General features: G+C 43.6%; 1 protein-coding gene across 1 annotated transcript; it reads right to left on the reverse strand.

The window, feature by feature from the left end:
* Nucleotides 1-2,736: 2,736 nt before the first annotated feature.
* On the reverse strand, nt 2,737-18,676 carry GNA11 (G protein subunit alpha 11). The gene is made up of 7 exons (XM_082331012.1): nt 18,491-18,676; nt 13,854-14,038; nt 12,251-12,405; nt 11,099-11,227; nt 9,548-9,677; nt 8,627-8,780; nt 2,737-6,940 (listed from the first exon to the last, which is right to left on the reverse strand). Exons 1-7 carry the CDS (start codon nt 18,624-18,626, stop codon nt 6,750-6,752), a joined length of 1,080 nt encoding a protein of 359 aa, XP_082187138.1. The 5' UTR covers nt 18,627-18,676; the 3' UTR covers nt 2,737-6,749.
* Nucleotides 18,677-18,894: the final 218 nt, after the last annotated feature.

Below are 18,894 nucleotides of genomic sequence, written 5' to 3' on the forward strand. Positions count from 1 at the left end.
TGGGGTCTAGGAAGTCACTGCTCTTGACAGTAATGTTGCATCAATGAACAGCTGCCATTCTAACAAGCCAAGCTGGTACCATGCCTCTGACCTGCATGCCATAGATTGCAGAGTCCTGCATAAGGCAACTTGGGATCAGGCTAGACATGGGAGAGAAAGCTTAAGTGAAAGGAGGGAGGCATTATATTCCTGCTTTATAAATTTCTTATAGTATTTTATTCTTCTCATGCTGGACAGATGCTTCCCTAGCTTTCCCAAAAGAGCAAATGTAATGCTCAAAGAGCTTTCTCCTCCTATGAGGATGATGGCTGTCCAAGGACAAGGCGAATCCCAAATTCTCTCCTCTTTGCCCTCTTCCTCTGCATGGGATTTTTTTAATATGAAAAAGATGGAAATTGATTTCCTTAATGTCTGGGTCCACTTATGTACACAATCCCAAGGACCTGTTCTGGTGTTGGCAGTGACGTCCAACGGCCAGGTTTGAAGTGACTTGCGGCACTAACAAAACCCCAGTCCCTAGGCCAGCACACCTTACCAGAAAACTCACCTGGCCCACAGCCCAGTTCTGACTGCCCTCTTTTCCCAAAAGTCCCTTGAGAGCAGGCTGAAGGCAAAAGGAATTGTCCAGGCAGCAGCAGTCTGCTCCATGCCACAGTCTCTCCTGGGTTCCCAAGACTTCTCCTTGCAGGATGGGGTACTTCCTGCACAGGACAAAGGAGCTGAGGGCCTCTCACCCCCAGCTGCTGAGGTGGAGGCGAGGCACTCGCTGTCTTGCTGGAAAAGGTTTACTCAGTCTGTGTTTGAGGGGCCCTTGGGAAAGGCAGCAACTGTGAGCAAGCTGCATGGATTGTTCTATCTGCTGCTGCTCCCAGCTGCCTCTTTCCCTGGGCCACACCAAGACAGACAGGGACCCAACCTCCTGCATATATGCTGAACAAGCTGCAATGCTTCAGAGACAGCACCCATAATGCACACCTGCAGCAAGTGTGGGCAATTTGCACACGTGTCATGGCCGGAGGCTGCAAAAGGCCACAACACAAGGCCCGGGAATACTGGGCATTAGTTTTGACTTTACCTTCTTCCTTGAAGAGTCTGAATCTGTCACTATGCTTTATTTAAACGGAGCTTATTATACTCTCTTTGCAAAGAATGGCATAACACATGACCCACATGGAGCCGAAGGAAATAAACAACAAACCAAGCACACTTCTTTCAGCTACTATTTCACGCTTTCCAGCAATATACGTTCACCCTTAATTAGAAAACAGCAATGACACAAATACCTGCCAGTATTATGGCCAACCAGATTGGAGCGATCTTCCTGGTTCAAGATGAAACACAGCATCTCAGGCTGTCGAGTACCTGCAACTTCACCTGTGCATGAAATGACATAGAAGGGAGCAGAACAGCCTTGGTTGCAGCTTCCTGAAAACAGAGGAAACCTTACACCGAAGAAGTTAGACATCTCTACCCACTCCCAGCTGATTTAATCTGAAATTCCTGGGGACTGATCCTAGGGAAGGAAAATTAAATTCTAGGAACTCCATCCCAGGAAATCCCTTTGTGAAAGCTTTCACAATCATCCATCCCTGGATTCCTAAAGGGATAAATTTAAGCAGTGTTTCGTATTTCAGTCCATGTTGCTAACAAGACTGGAAGCAGGTCTAGTCCCACCATTTCTGCTATTGGCAACGTTGTGGTTTAACCCGGCAGGCAGCTAAACACCACACAGCCCTTTGCTCACTCCACCCCCCCAGCGGGATGGGGGAGATAATCGGCAGGGGGGGGAAGTAAAATTTGTTGGTTGAGATAAAGACAGTTTAATAGGACAGAAAAGGAAGGGAAAAAAATAATAGTAATAATAATAATAATAAAGAATATACAAAGCAAGTGATGCACGATGTAATTGCTCACCACCCGCCAACCAATGCCCAGCCAGTTCCTCAGCAGTGATTGCTGCCCCCCGGCCAACTCCCCCCAGTTTATATACTGAGCATGATGTCATATGGTATGGAATAGCCCTTTGGCCAGTTTGGGTCAGCTGCCCTGGTTGTATCCCCTCCCAGCTTCTTTCTGGCAGGGCATGAGAAGCTGAAAAGTCCTTGACTGGTGTAAGCACTGCTTAGCAACAACTAAAACATCAGTGTGTTATCAACATTATTCTCATCCTAAATCCAAAACACAGCACTATACCAGCTACTAGGAAGAAAATTAACTCTATCCCAGCTGAAACCAGGACAATCCTGCAAGAAATGTGCCTGAAATGGGCTGACACTGCAGCCAGAAGCAGCAGTGAATACTGACAACCTCACTTAGCAATTCTACTCCAAAATCCTGTAAAATTTTAAGTCAAGGTGCCACCATTGCATCTCTACATCTTAAAACCCCAGTCAGCCACTGTTCACACTTCAGTTCAGAATTATTAGTACAGTATGTTATATATAGTTATTGCATATTATATTTACCAAAACACACTTTGTTTCTATGCCTCAGAGTCCTGATTTTCTGAGCAGGGACAAGATTGCTAGCAGGAGGGCAGAGCGTGCTTCAATCAGATACAGGTCTCATGGGGTACACAAGTTGTTAAGCCAACCAGAAGGAGGGGGAGAGGAGGGACAGGAGTGAAGAAACACATGCATGACCACCATGGCTTTTAGGAACAAAATTTATTCCAATTTCAAACAGAGAATTTATTTCAGGAGAAAGATATGAAAATCAATTCCCATCAGATATTTCTGTAATAAGGGTTGTTGCCCAGCAGTCAGAGTGGGATCATTCCAAGAAACAATCACACTCCTGGACTGGAATGAGACAGTTTGGAGCCTGAATAGATCCTGACACTGGGCATCTTATTCAGAAACTCCTTTACCCTACCCTCTTCCCTCCCCCCACCCCAACACGCACAACAATACATGCATTGCAAATGACAAGGTTTAAAAACAGCATTTTATATAGTATCTTTTTAAATAGGATAATGTTTAAATTGTCTTAAATCAGGATCCTATAATATACAAGTATAACCAAATAATTTCCACCACATTGGCACTTGTAAAGAGTCTCTGGCACTACTAAAGAAGGGGCATTGGCACAAACCATACTCTTATAAAACTGGGTGCTGCATAACACACTTTATCTCTGCTGGACTCTAACAGCCTGGGCTCTGTACAGTACAATACAATGGTCAGCACACTCTGGAAGTTTGGGGTTTTTTTAAACCAATAAAACACATGAAGAAAAAACCATAGTTGAACGCAAGGCCAACATTGCTAGGAAGCAACAACAAGAGACCAAAGAATCCAACTCTGGGAGAAGGGGAGACAGGCAGAAAGGGCAGGAGCTATTTGACACGCTGAAGCAGTAAGGGGCTGTTGCTCACCAGGTAGCCAATCCACACAGAATGGTGCAAAGAAATGGGATGGTCCTCTCCTCACTGACTTCAAGTTTCAAACCGGTTCAAAGTATGTTGGTTTCTTCAGCAGAACAAAGATAAAAAGTGCACAAGGAGCAAAGGTGAGCCAAGAGACCACTTCCTCAGACTCAAGATTCTAGATTCTCTACAAGAACCCAATTCTACCCCTTTTCTTACAGTCAATCTGTTATCTCAACCTGCAGAAAGTTCTGACTGGCCTCACTTTCAGAAAAGATGATATAGGCAAATTTGGTTTAAGGTTTGGCACTTTTGCTAGGGCAGCCATTTGCCAAAGGGCCAGCCAACAGAGACATGAACCAGTTCTGCAGGAATGCTTCACTGGCCAAGCTGGAGGCATACAAGCTACTGCTTGCTAAGAAAAGCATGTGCTAACACTGGTATCTTCTCACATATAATATAGTCCACAGACAACTCCAGATCATGTGTACAAGTCTGACCCATTCCTCCCCTAATTCAGAATGAGGTTTTGGGAACCCAAGAGACAGCCATTGCATAACGTTCTCCCCTTCCCTTTGCAATAATCATCACACCAAGCCAGTTATCAGGCCAACAGTTACACCAAGCAGTTGCTAAGGTACAGCACATGCCTAAATCCTTGTGCCCATAGCCTCCCACAGTTCCCCACAACAATGCAGATTCACTCTGCAAGAGACAGAAACCAAGATCCCTCCTCCTGTGCCAGGGCAGCAGCTCTTAAAGGGAAGGATACAAAACAAAAAAAGTTTCTGATTCAAGTGGAAGTACCACCATCATTCACCTTGGAAAGAAAACTTCCGGGAAGTTATTTCCAAGAACCTGTATATCTCAGTGCCAGGTTCGTTGCTGGCAATAGTTGTAGTGTGAACCATTTACAAGAGGATCACAGAAGCAGAAGAGGCTGGTGCTGCCATCTGCTTCAGATGAACAGCACTTACAATACATGAAGATGATTATAAATTCCTCTTTATAGGACAGTTTCTACAAAATGGATCATTTTGGCATAAAGACAAAAAAAAGCAGTAAAATTGATGCAAAGCTGTCTGACATATGGGAATCCCTCTCATTCCTCCCAAGTGTTAAATGCAGTCCAGAGCATGGCTAGTCTACAGAGATGCTGTGATTCCCTCAGCATCACCACTCAGCCAGACTGGCTCTTCAACTGTTGGTCCCATGGCTACTGTTCCAACTTAAGCTCTCTAATCACTCTTAGCAGAGCTTGCTTTTTTCTGTAGTGCTCTGAGACATACAGAGGCTTCCCTCAGCTATTCTGCAAAATGAGAGAGACCTATAAACAGAATTACTCAAAATTATGTCCCTCCATATTTTAGTGTTCTAGATCAAAGCATCTTAAGCATCTCAGACAGTTAAGATTTACTCTTACATGTTGTGCAAAACACTGATGTAGTGCTCTGTCTACAAAAGAGACAAAATATCAACAGCCCCCTTCAACAGTGCAGCTCATTTAGTCTTTATCCACTGGCAGCCTGCTAGCCTTCGAGGGGGCAATCTGGTTGATCCAGAGGATTTGGACCCAATGCTACTTGTTGGAATTGAAACAGAAGCATTAGTGATGGCTAAACAACACACGTCCGGGGGGGGGGGGGGGGGGGGTCAGATTTCCCTGTTTCCTACTCCTTGCCTTGCCACTGCAGTTATCTTCCAGGCCAGCAACAGGTCTTCAGCATATTTGTTCACTTGCCTCAGCTCCTGGAAAAAGCTCTCTAATGTGCAAAGGCTTCACATCCTTCTGCTTAGCGGAGTTTCATTTGGCATCTAGAATCCAGAACTACTTCCACTCTACCTTCCACCTGCACCAGCAAACCCTGCTGTCTCTGCTTCTACTCTCCTGCTAAACAAAAGTGCAACCACAGCAGGGCTTTCTGGATTCCATAGCAGCTGCATGCTCCAGCCATAACTACTGTAACTTGATTATCACATGCACCCTGGAGCAAGTATGTGTGCAAATCTTCCAAAGAGGATCCATACTCCTCTAAAGAGAAACACAGCAGCATGTGCCTCAGGGGAATGCATAAACGGGAGAGAGAGAATTGCCACTCCCTCCAAGAGCTATCCTCAATCTTTTCAAGTAAGAATCCTACCTACGTCCCAAAGTTTGTCACCCACCAACTCTGGTCCTTTCTAAAAATCTGCAAGCTGGACAGGACCGAGGAATTCTTACAAAGTCATTCAACACACTGGCACAAAACGCAATAAACAAGGCTTGTTTGCTACTAGCAGCAAGAAAAGAATTAGAGGGTGGCATGAGACTAAGATTTTCAATCCAGCCAAAGTCTGGTGTTTAAATGCCACAATTACTCAGTGTGCTTTTGATATTTGCTGCATAGAGAAGTTGCTCATTTGATGTCATATACTCTACTCAACAAAACGTAGTTTCTCTCTGCAAATTGAGCCTTGTGCACGCACATGCGCTTGTGGTGTGGGGGGGGATGTGTGTATATGTGTGTGTGAAAAAAATAGAAACAAAATAAAATAAAAAAGAACAATTACAGTCAGGCACTTCCCCAGGCTCAGCAGCTATTGCTCCAAGAGCTTCCATCATTTGTAGTCCATGAACAAAATACAGCAACATGTAGCAAACTATGTATAGAACATCAATAATTTAAAAAAAAAAAAATCACAGTCTCCATACTTTTTATAATTGATAAAAGAAAAAATAACTCAGAACTAGAACATATAAAGAATGGAAAAGTGATGGCTTTTTTTTTTTTGTTTTGCCTTTTTCTTTTTTTGCACAATAGTTGGAGAGCAATCGCTCCTCCCCAACATTTCATCACAGTGAACCATGGAGCGTGTCCTGGGGAAGGGAAGGGAAAGAAGGGAGGGGTGGGGGGCACGGGGAAGCAAGCAGGATTAGCAAATTACACCAGAGGCACCCTATAGCACAAGGCAAAGGGACCAGTAGCATTCTGCACTCCCACAGTCCAGTGAATTCACAATCTCGGCTGGAAAGTTAGTTTTTTATATATATACCATGGGAATGAAAAGGGGAAAAAAATAGCTAAGCAACAAAGGAAAGCTCAAGATGAGACTGCCTTAGCTGTTTGGCAAAAATTAAGAAGTAAGCAAGGTGCTGAAGAAATGAGGCATATCCCCGTTAACTGTGAAATAAAAGCAATTTGTTAAAAATATGAAATCAACTACTCTGTGGACAGAGACATGAGACTCCAGGATAACACTGAGCACTTGCCACTCCACAGATCAGACAATTTGCAATCATTACATCATCAAAAATTAAAACTTTTTTCCTGTCATATTTAAAATTTCTTTTTTTGTCTTTTCTTCACAATGAAGCCTCTCAAGGGGCCAAGAGCAGAGCGGGTCAAACCAGGTTGTACTCCTTCAGGTTGAGCTGTAGGATGGTGTCCTTGACAGCTGCAAAGACGAAACGGATGTTTTCTGTGTCTGTGGCACATGTGAAGTGAGAATAGATGATTTTATCGCTGTCTGGATTTAAATCCACAAACATCTTGAGAATGAACTCACGGGCTGCCTGTGCATCCCTCTGTGGGCCTGCAGCAAACAAAGAAACCAGTTAATGGATTTATGCTAAGTGCATCCTCCGGTTTGATCCATCAGAATAATTGCTAGCACACTTTTTCTTATGGGTTACAGAGCTATAAAGAAGAAATTAAGATCTTTTATTGCATAAAGGTCCCAGGAGCTGAAGTGTCTGATGCTTTTCAGTTATCTAACAAAAACCTACAAAAGGCATTTTTCCAATGCTGAGAGTTTTGACAGACACCAAGGCATCATTTCAGACCGTGCTTTGAAATACAGCGTTTGGTATAACCCTGTATGTGCTGCATTCGCTAGATAACAGTGACAGATGCTGGATATACATAACACAATGCTGTCCTCTGGAGATGGGATGTATATTTCTTTCTAATATATAGATAGATCTTATGCACTGAAGGACACAAGCATATGCTTTGCAAACAAGGGTCATCTTCAGCCAACACTGCAGTCTGTCCTAACTGGCTGGTCAACTCACAGGAGCTAAAAACTGGAATTTTTGCCAGTATTTACTTCATATTGCTGACAACTCCTGAGAAAAAAGTCACCTACTGATATTTCTTTCACAGTACTGGTGTTGTCACATTCCCCGTGGCAAGAACCATCTCAAGAGGTGGTCTGATGGGCTACCTCCCACTCACAAGCCATGCAGCATCCCTGAAGTAGCTACAGTAAGTACTTATATGAAAAAACTGAAAGTATATGACGCTTCCTGATGTTGCGATCTTGCCTCCAGCTGTTAAGTTATATTAGAAGTATGCACTATTTGATCAATAAGCTCAGCAGCCATTCCCAGACTGCTGTAAAAACGTGATGTTTTCCACCACTGACAATTTCAGAGTGCTTGTGCTTTCAGACAGCAGGGGGCATGAAACTCCAGAAGTGGGAGGACAATATGGAGCAATTTCATTAATCGTTTAAAAGAAAGCTGTTTGCAAAATGGCAATTTTTCCTTTACCTTGTTTTTTTAAAGCACATAATGACAGAGTTAATACATGAGAGCATGGCAAGAAGCGTGTTGCCTGAACTCATTCTCCACTACTTTTATTTATTTTCAGCCCTGTACAGATGTGTTACCAGCCAACTTTAAACGCACTCAACTGAAGAGTTTGAAATGTTACTTTGGCTAAGGAATTTTGTTTCAGATGGGAATTTCTCTGTTTCACATAGATATTATTTTTCCACAACTGCAGACGGCGCACTAATAAGAATTTCATGCTACCTGAGATTTTTCAGCACCATTATTTGAATGACTTGGGTATTTGACCAGTCAGTTTCTCAAAACAAGGACTCAAGTCACCTCTTGACTAGAGGGTTAAAATGCCCAATATACCAGCGAATTGTCACATATTTATGAAACAGGTTATATGCACAAGCATACAGGTAGGAAAGTTAGACTTCTATTATTTAATACTCTGAAGTGCGGGGGGGGGCGGGGCAGGTAATTCTTCATCTAGGAGAGGTTCATTATTTGCTCATTCGATCAGATTCCAGTTATCTACATATGATTAAGACATTTTTGTGACATTTTCTCATTGTTGTAGGTATTCCTTCTCAAATTAATAAATTTTCCCCATCTCTAGATCTGAGTTGTCTTTAAAAAACAAAAAAAAAAAAATTCTAACCAAACCACCTCTACCCTTTCTTCTAGATATAGGGTGTTCCTCCTTAAAAACCACTCACCATCAAACTCTGGGAAATAGTCAACAAGGTGAGAATATAGGATCTTGTCTTCCAACAGATCTTTCTTGTTGAGAAAGAGGATAACAGAAGAGTTTTGGAACCATGGATAAGTGATAATGGTTCGAAAGAGAGCCTTACTCTCTTCCATTCGGTTCTGAAATAAGAAAAAGAAAGCCTTGTTTTCACAAATGAGCACTAAGATGCCTTTCTGCTACCTGCACACGTACTCAGATCTGTATCGATCCAGCATCTCAGATACTGAACACAGAATACTTTGGCCCCAGGTAGGTTCTGGCTCAAGCTGCGCCAGTAAAAGGAAAGGAAATGCAAAATCTGATGGACTCAAGCTTCGTTTAATCGGCAAGCCATTCATATCAAAAGGCTTAAAAGTCATTTTATGCTTTGACAGTCACGTGAGAGGACTGGCCACGATACTTTGTGAACATGTTTTGTCTAGTAGAAAAGGAACAACTGCTGTTACCTAATGGCATTTTTTTAATCTATTAGCAAGTGCAAAAATGTGGTATTGCACCTTCAAAGAGACCAGTCACCATCTAACAAGACAGCAGTCACAGCACAAAGTAATTCAGTGCGGAAAAGAGGAATGGGTGATTTTTAAGAGCATGCCGTCACATTGCACGGTACCTTCCAAGGCACACAGATCTCGGCAATTTCAGAGTATTTCAGTATTACTTGAGAAGGGCAGATGATCTGAATGCACTGTGCATTTTCCATTCTCAGGGACATCATGACCCATTGAGGCTCATGTTCCCTTTGGAACAGGAAGAACTGAAGGCCAAAACCAACAATACTTGCTAATCCAACTTGGCACCAAACACGTTGGTACCAACCTCCAAGAAGCCAGAAAGACATTCCTCCTTTCCTTCCACCCTCCTGCAGCGTTCCCATTCTTTGGCTTACCTCGTTATCAGATTCCACCAGAACTTGGTCATATTCACTAAGCGCTACTAAAAACATGATGGAAGTCACATTTTCAAAGCAATGGATCCACTTCCTTCGTTCTGATCTTTGACCACCAACATCCACCATTCTAAGGAAGAGAAATACATACAGTATCACAGAAGTAGCTGCAGTTCTCTATCCGAATGCAAAGGACCAGCATATGATGAGAAAGAATGTGGCTCTTTACCATTCAAGTTAACCTGGCATGGGAATGTAATAATATGTGCTTGCTAACAAAACCATCAAGTTTACAAAATATCCTGTTCCAGAAATATATCAAACTGAAGAGATGGCCTTAGGCGAGTGGTACCAAATTCAAATCCCAAATATCAGCATTACCATTTTTAGTTGCATTCTGGTCTGGTTTGCCAAGTAGCAGTCCTAAGTCTGAAAAGACAAGTCCTTCAAAACTCTGCTCTGTCAAATGAGCAAACTATTTTTGTTTTTTATTAGAGCATCTGCTTGCCTCAAAACTTCTCTCGCACAGAGAGCTTTCTTTAGTTATTAAACTTTTCTTAGAATGCGCTGTTTAACAGTTACACACTTGAGCTCCTCAGTTTTAAGTCCCACCTGTATAGTACGCTAAAATTATTTTGTCACTCACCTAAAGAGCAACACACATGGTCCACCTTTGCTAAAACCCTATACCTATTTCATAGGTCAGCAAACCAGAACAGGGAGAGTAACCTTCTGTATAACTGTAACTGAATGGTTTAAGAGAGAGGATGCAGGCTTCTTCATTTCTCTCTTGTAACATCAACACTGTGGTAGAGAAGGGCAGGGAGCATGTGAGTACCAGAGAGCAAGGGAGAAAATTGCTTTGCAATAGACAGGCATGTCATTGTGCCCTTTATGCCATGCTCGATTGCTGGCCTAAGCCTCCAAATACCATCTGTTGCTGCAGCAGCACAGGCAGCAAGTCTTGGTGTCATCCTGAGAGCACAAGGCAGGCACAGAAAACCATATCTGAAGACAGATATTAGGTATCACATACAAGGAAGTATTTCTGCACAAAAGTGGTCTCTTTTTGAAGGAGAAATAAATGGTCAAAGTTGCTTGAGCTAAGCATTCTTAAAGGGAAATACATTTCAAGTCAAGCACTGCCCAGAGCAAGCTTTCCCTTCCTCCCCTTGGTGGCTTAAACTACCCACAGGTTCACTCAGCTGCCTCACAAGCCACCACTTCAGCCTCAGATGCCAGCAATGCAGTCCTTCCCAGGAAGGACACCAATTCCTGTGAGATGGTTAGCTGGGCTTTAAGTGTCACTGATTCAAAAGCGTGTTCTGTTTTGTGACAGTCAATGCTTCAGCTTGAGTCAGAATAAAATGTTACACCATCCCCATTACTGGAGCACCTGTCAGCATACACTTCATAACATCACAGCACATACATCCACTCAAGCCTCTCAACTAAGCACCTGGACACTCTAAAGCAATCCAGAACTCATCCTTCCTGAAACCATATCACTTCTCTCTCAGTTCAGCTGTAACATGAATACACCTTCAGTACCTGAAGATAATATTCTCTAGGTCAAAGGGGTACTCTATGATACCGGTTGTAGGAACTCTAACCCGTAGCACATCTTGCTGAGTTGGTAGATATCCTGGGGTAGCAATACGATCCACGTCGCTAAGATAGCTAGAAGAAGCACAATGGAAAAAAAAAAAAAAACAAACACAACCTACTTTAAGTTGCAGCACATAAATATACAGATTTAAACACTGCTACGTTTAGTCTTTCCCTAGCATAACAAGAAAGTCAGAAGTCACCTGAACCATTTAAAATGTGATGTGGAAAAATAACAGAATACATATTTGGGGAACAGTAATTCACCAGCCATCCCCTTTGGAGGATAAACAGATACATTGAGAACAACTTTATCAATTCTGTATTGGAGTGTGGAAGACAATCTTTACTACAGAGAAAGTTTAAGTACAGTGGATGCTTATGTTTCAGAATCAAGTGTCATCTGAGGTTTTCTATTTATAAGCGAACCTATGTCACCAGACTTAGATTTTGTTAATAATAAATCTATTAAGTTACACATCCATGTACACCTGTAGGCCAAAGGACAAACCTGAAGAGAAAGAGCAACACTTCTGCTGGCTAAGAGCCAGGACCAACACAGATGGCATAAGGTAGATATTCTAGCCTCAGGTATATCCAGAAGCAGATGTGTGAACAACTGTCTTTATCATCCACCAGAACACCTCATACCCTCATGAAAAGTAGCAAATGGTAAGGAATTTCCAGATTGAAATCCATCCCCAAATAAACATAGCTTCCCCCATCTCCAGCAAAGCTCTTTGCCTTTCTGGAGCCAGATTCAAACAAGTTACCAGTTACCTGCTCCCACTGCTCTTTCATCTTACCTTTTCCTAAGGATATTCTGGTTGATAGAGGCAGAGCGCCTCTCTCATATGCCTATGATTTTTATCCCAATACACGTGGCCAGCAGAGACTGTGCAGCTTGTCTAAAACACTAGCAAGACTCAGCCACCTCAATGAAAAGGATACTTTAAACAAACTATGTAGTGAAACCTACAGCAGTGTTCCTGCCCTTTGAAACAAATTCAAGACTTCAATTAAAAAGTTGGACAGGTATTATTTGTTAGACCATCACTACCATCTACCAGTGCATGCCAGTCATTATATACTTACTATTTAGCTGAGTCGGAAAGCTGATATTCTCTTCTCCTGTCATAACACTCTTGTATTCCAGGGTCATTCCACAATGTTTTAATTGCACTTACATATGGCTGCTCAAATGTCATGACCTTTTCTACATCCACTTCCCGGATCAGCACTGCATTGGCCTGGAGGTTGAAAAGCAAAATTAAAGAAAAAAAAAAAGGGGGGGGGGGGGGGGGAGAGGGAGGGTCAGGAGCAGGGGGTACTGGTCATAGGCAGGCAAAAACCACAGTGGTTTTCAAGGTAGAGCATTCACTGTGAAGAACCACAGACTGCCCAACTTCTGAGGAGGCTGAACTGCAGCTGGATAACAAGTTGCTATCCCAGGTTTCTTACAAAAAAAAATTTAAACTACATTTTGAATAGCAATAGAGACATTGTTTCAGTTTACTTCAATCATGACCCCTTTTGAGAGAGAAGAAAATGCCCACCGTACAATCTATAAGCAAAGGAAGGACTACAGTCATTACAACAGCCTGTGGCATCTGTGAGGTTATTATCCACACCAAGCTGCTTTCTGAAATCTTTGGTACACTTGCCACAGGAAGGGGCTTTTGCCTGTACCACCCATGCCAGGAAAAGCAAAAAACAAAAAAAAAAGCCAAGTTCTGCACACATTATCATAAGTAAAAGCTGGCAGATTATACCTATCAAAACACCTCCACCATGCCCCAGGTCAAGCACAGGCAAGGCAAGCTTCCTCACACCCTGCCTATTCTCATCACTGAGACTGCAGAACCTCTCTAAAAGCAAAAAAGGTATTCAGACTCAAGAACTCCTGGTGCACCCTCCAGTCCCTATAAACAGTTATTAAAAATCACCTTCAAGTTACTGTGTGACAGAACAGATAAAATACAATTTCACTTTAAAATATTAAGGTACTAAGCATTAAAGAAGCAAAACACACTAAAAAAAAAAAAAAAATCTAATTTCCTGGCGCACCCTCACCCTCCCCATCCTCCCTCAAAAAGCTAAAATAATTTAGACCAGATCTGGCTGAAAAATGTATTCCTGGACCCAAAACCAGTAAGCCAGGCTTCAGCTCAAATCACATTTCTGTGGTTGAGACCAAACCCCTTCAAGAAAGGTTTGTACCTTTGGTCAGTACCTATCAGAAAAACTGACAGATTGCAGTAATAGTGATAACTACCAGTAGAGGTGTCTTTTGGGTCCAGCATGTATTTTGTTAGCTTCAAGTTCCAATGTGAATAGTAACTCATGCAAAGAAAAGCCCAACACATTTAACAATACTGAATCCTTAAAATGAGTAAAAAGAACACCTCTCCTACACCCTATATCGTATCCCAATCCCTTGCTCCCACCACTCGCTACGCAGACCAGTGCACAAACCATCCTGAGAAAGTTGCTCTGTCCCTTAACATAACCATGTAAATGGAGTCAGATATGAGCAAAATGTCATAAAAAGCAGACCTTAAGCACAAAAGATTTATGGGAAAGAGTTCAGGGAGGCTGAGATTGCAATGCAGAAGGACACAAACAAACAGTAACTTAGGAGTCAAACCCTAGAATCCCCATTGCGTAAAAACATACGCAAAAATTGCAAGAAACCTACCTTGTTCTGTTCGTATTTGTACAGAATCTTCAGGGTTTCCATGGCCCTGATCATAGACTGCATGGCAGTGAAGATGTTTTGGTACACCAGCTTGGTGAAGCCTTTTTTGTCCTCTTCAGAGTAGCCTGAGCCATGAATTATACGCATTTGCTTAATGAACGTGCTTTTTCCACTCTCCCCAGTGCCTACAGAATGAGAGAGAGAGAGAGAGAGAGTTAGGAGCCATCACAAGCAAGGCTTGCTACAGAAGAAAGTGAGGTAACATCAATCACATCATACCCCAAAGCTCCTATTACTGTACCCAAGTATACACTACTTCCAACCACTTTTTTAGCCACTTTCCAGAATATTAAAAGACAGTCTGGATGGTCCTGCTCATCCCCCCTATGAACCTAACAGCATAGAAGGAAGACATCTTGTCCTTTACAGCAGCCTTCAAAAGCAGCTCTGGTACTTATTCCAAATCTCACATTACAGCCACTCCCACACGTTCTGCGTCAAAAGGCCCTTGTCCGTCACACCTGACCTATTCCCAGATACTCCAGCAAGATGCTACAATCACAGCACCAGCCAGAGAGGGTCCAGATGCACTCTCAAGTTGGTAAGTACTGCAAACTGAGATGATAGCGAGTGGGCCAGGGGAAGCCTATTTGCACAGTAAAGAGCGAAATTTCTTTCACTGTGATTTGGCACAGAACGCTTTTTACCTTATAGACTATGTGGCTTTTCATAGCAAAGAACTGAACACAACAGAAAAATCAACTCTAAAGGAGAATGGAGCTCAAGAAACTGCTTGCTTATCCATCTGACACGAACAATACAGTCAGCGCATCTGCCTAGTATCCCAAACTACTGTGCAAACACAATGTTTGCTCTTAAGGACTGAAATGATAATCATCATTGGGGCAAGATACCTCTAATACTGCTTGCAGCCTTTGGATATTATGGAGTTAAAAATAGCAACTGGCAGGGAGAACAGAATAGGATGTTGCTCACAGCTGTCTGCACCCTGTCTTGATCCCCAACAGACAGCAGGCTGCTCAGCAAGGCTACAGGTTCCTTATCACACAGGTTTACTGCCCCAGAGAAGCTGGGTCTTAGAGTAGATGGAAGGGCAAGCCACACTCGCAGCAATGCCAGCGCATTAAACAGTCCAGTCCTTTCAACGCCTGCTTCCTGCACAGTCGGTTGGGCAGGTCCTCCCACTCCTACATTTATGGCCCCAGAAAAGTGCCATTTAACATGTGAAGGCCAACAGATGATATAAAAGGACGGTGGGAACTTTCTAACACGGTAAGTATGAGGGAAAAACATCATCAGATAAAGTACCCATGCTGAATTCACGATTCAACTGCTATTATGGAAAGTACCCAGCAACTTCCATTCTATACATACACAGTACCTTTTGTGGAGGGGACATATGGGTCAAGTCTTGCATGCAATTAGCAAACCTCCACACTTCATCCCACAAGCAACAGCCTAAGTGTATACCATTGACACTTCTGTTGAGTACTTTTGTTCAATCTTCTAAAATTTGCTATTGATATGCAGAATATATATAAAAGAAAAAAGACAGCTCTTTTTAGTACAGTGGCCCAGCTCACTTCACTATTGGGAGCAAAAACTAAAACGTGTCACGTAAGTGGCAAATCCTTTTGATCTCCAGTTACAAACAAGCATGCTGGCAGAGCCCTGGCTTTCACCACAGGAACCACCAGGTACTCACCTCACACTAGGGGACAGATATATTAAGACAGGATCTCATTCATCACAATACACAATTACTACTCACATGTAGATTCTCAATTACTCATGTTTATAGCGCCAGGCTAAGAGGCAAACAAATAAATATGCTCAAATAAAAGCAGCAAGCACATAACTAGAAGCAGCATGTTTAAAATAAACAAACTCTCCCCATATCCAGAACTGACAGAAATTATGTCAGCATAGTTAGAAATTAACATGATAAACACCATTAATATGCAGCAAACTATCTCCTTCTCAAACAGAAAGCTGCACCATAAATGGGGGGAAAAACTGGAAACTGAAATCTTTTGTGGTTTCTCTCACTGTGGTGAGAAATACTTCCTTGTCTCTTACCACAACGACCAAAACTGAGAAAAAGAAAAAAAAAAAAAAAAAGTGGTGCTTCAAAGCATTCCATTAATGAAAACACAAGAGAAACCTCAGCACCAGCCATTCACTTACTTCAGAACTTAAGAGTTCAAACACAGATTTTTTTCCTGTCACTCCATCATCACCTGTTTTTTGGTAAGGATTTTTGTTTGGTTTTTTGGTTTTGTTTTTAAAAGGTGCCTCTTGCTTTTATCTAGGCCATCAACAATACAGAACAGCACTACACCAGAACATTATAAGCTCTGGTGGGTATGGTCTCCTACCGTTATAAGAGCACAATAACCTTTTTTAATACGACAACGTTGAGACAAGGAGATAATCTGAATTCACCATTTCTTCTGTCAACATGTAAAACCAGCAGAGTTTACAATAAGTTACTAATGACCCCCAAGTACTTGACAGGCACTTGTAAATACATCACTCAGTCAACAGTATCCCATGCCTAATCACAAGTAATTTTTGTATAAAATATTCTCCCCCCCCCCCCCCAATAAAAAGATGAACTACTGCCTTATACCAGAGGGCAACGTCCAATACCTTGAAATTAAATTTCTTATTACCAGGTTCATCATTGATTAGCACTGTTATTCTTCAGCCCAATTTTCTGTTTTAGGCTTCAACAAACTAACCGTCACTAGATGTAGTGACAAGAAAAGTCACCGGAGTTTGTACAAGCCAGAAACTCCCTCCACACATGCACTCTTTTCAACATTTTGAAGATTTGGGAAAGCCCTCTCACTAATACGATCACTAATACTTGCAAACTTAACAACTCCACATAACAGGAGCAAGACAGAAGAAATCCCTGCAAGCAGCAGTTACATCAAGGAGAGAGAACACGCATTACCTGCCACAGCTTAAAGTGGGCAATGTGCTGTATCCAGTGAAAAGCATCCAGCAAGCACGTCCTAAAACAAGGAGTGTCGCTTATCCAGTACTGACCACCTCACATAGATTTTTTTTTTTTTAAATCTGATGCTGAATCTTACTTAACTGTATCTTTTAGAAAAGCAGAAAGGATTCTTGAGCAATTTGAATTATTTCTAAAGTAAAATCTTTAGATCCAGTGATCCAAAATCTTTAGATCTTCTTAACCCAGATCTATCCTATAATGCCAACCTATTTTGAAACAGCTGCTTCTGTGGGACTGCTTTAGGGAAGCATGAGAGCAAGAGACACATTCCCTAGTGTACAAGAAGCCTTACAGAAACTGACACAGCATCTTCAAAGAGCATCAAGCCCTCGCTTTTACCTTTCACCTAAAGAACAGCAACATGTTAATTGTCAAGGATTCATGGTGAGAAGGAAAGCCCTGGCCTTCACTTAACAATTATCACTACGCAATAATGTCAGTATTGGAGACCTCCAAAGGACTGGGCAGACACAGCCTCATTTCACTTGTGTAAAGTTTTACATTTGTTTTCACAAGGATCATCCTAATTCTTCACTCGTACCTTAATGGCTTGCTGACTCACAACAGACCCCAAGTGAATAAACTTAATCCATCAGATCTGCTTCACATCTCAGCTTGAGATGATACAGTATTTAAGACACCAAGCAGGATACATACACAAGCAATGATAAATCACAGCACCCATGAAAACTGTAACTTAAGTTTAAATTTGAGGGCTACCTGGACATGAGCATCAAACTCACTGCTGAAGAAGGATGTAAATGCCTGAAATCTTAGCCGGCTGCTCTTGTAACTGATTACCCATCCCTATAAACTGTACTGAAATGTGAAATAGTTATCTGTCTGCACAACCACAGATCACTACTACACTTCCATCTGAACACCTGCATCCTTACGCTGCACAGGTGATCCCTACCTCTTAAGGCAATGCTAAACACTATAGACATTTCCTCATCAGACACAGAACTCGTGCATTCTTACTGCTTCGTCTCCCTTCAGATACGCTACACCAAGTTCCTAACCCTGCCGGCCCTCCCAGGACTGCACAAGGGGAACTCTGTGGCTCAGGAGCAGGAGGCCAATTCTTCCACAGATGCTCACTCAAGGCCCAGAAGTTCATTGACAGTAACGAAAAGCATCAACTCCATCCGTCAATTTTCATACGCTAATAAAGGCCAGCGCACTCTGGGAAGCGTTTCCTCGAGACAATTTTCACACGTGTGTGTGCGTGCCTGCATTTAGAACCAGTAATTTCAGCTTCATAGTTCCTGCTTATGTCAAAATCCATTTTGACAGAGAAGGCATCATAAAAAACAAACAAAGGGTAGCCAACGAGACGGACAGCCCCGGCACCGACAGGAAGGCCGCCCCGAGCGCCAGGCACAGAGGCGGGATCGCCGGTGGCTCCCGCCGCTTCCCCACCACACCCGCTCCCTGCCACAGCCCGGGCGCGGCGGGGCCGCGCAGCCACCCGGACCTGTCAAGCCCCGCGGCAGCCGCGAGCCCGAGGCCGGGCGGGCGGGCCAGGCCCCGCGGCGGGAGCGGCGGCCCCGTGGGCCGGGCCGGGCCGGGCCCCGGCGCTCCTCACCCAGCAGCAGCAGCTTCAGCTCGCGGCGGGCGTCGCGCTTGTCCCTCCGCAGCTGCTTCTCGATCTCGGCGTTGATGCGCTTCGACTCCTTCACCTCGTCGCTCAGGCAACAGGCCATCATGGACTCCAGAGTCATGGTCGCGCCGCGGCCGGGACGCCCCCGCCCACCCCCCACCCCCCCGGCACCGACCACCGTCCTCCGCACGGCCGGCAACCCGGCCCGGCCCCGCGCCCGGCGCCCCCTTCCCTCCCCACCCCACCCTCCCTCCCTCCGCGGCGCCGGCCCGGCCCGGCCCCGGCCTCGGCCCCGACTCCTGCGGCCGGGCCTAGCGCCGCCGCCGCCGCCGCCGCCGCCCCCCTCAGCGCGCTGCCCTCGCCCGGCTGCGCCGCCCGCCGCTCCCTCC

Source organism: Platalea leucorodia (assembly GCF_965183815.1).
Source record: "Platalea leucorodia genome assembly, chromosome: 21".
Classification (NCBI taxonomy): domain Eukaryota; kingdom Metazoa; phylum Chordata; class Aves; order Pelecaniformes; family Threskiornithidae; genus Platalea; species Platalea leucorodia.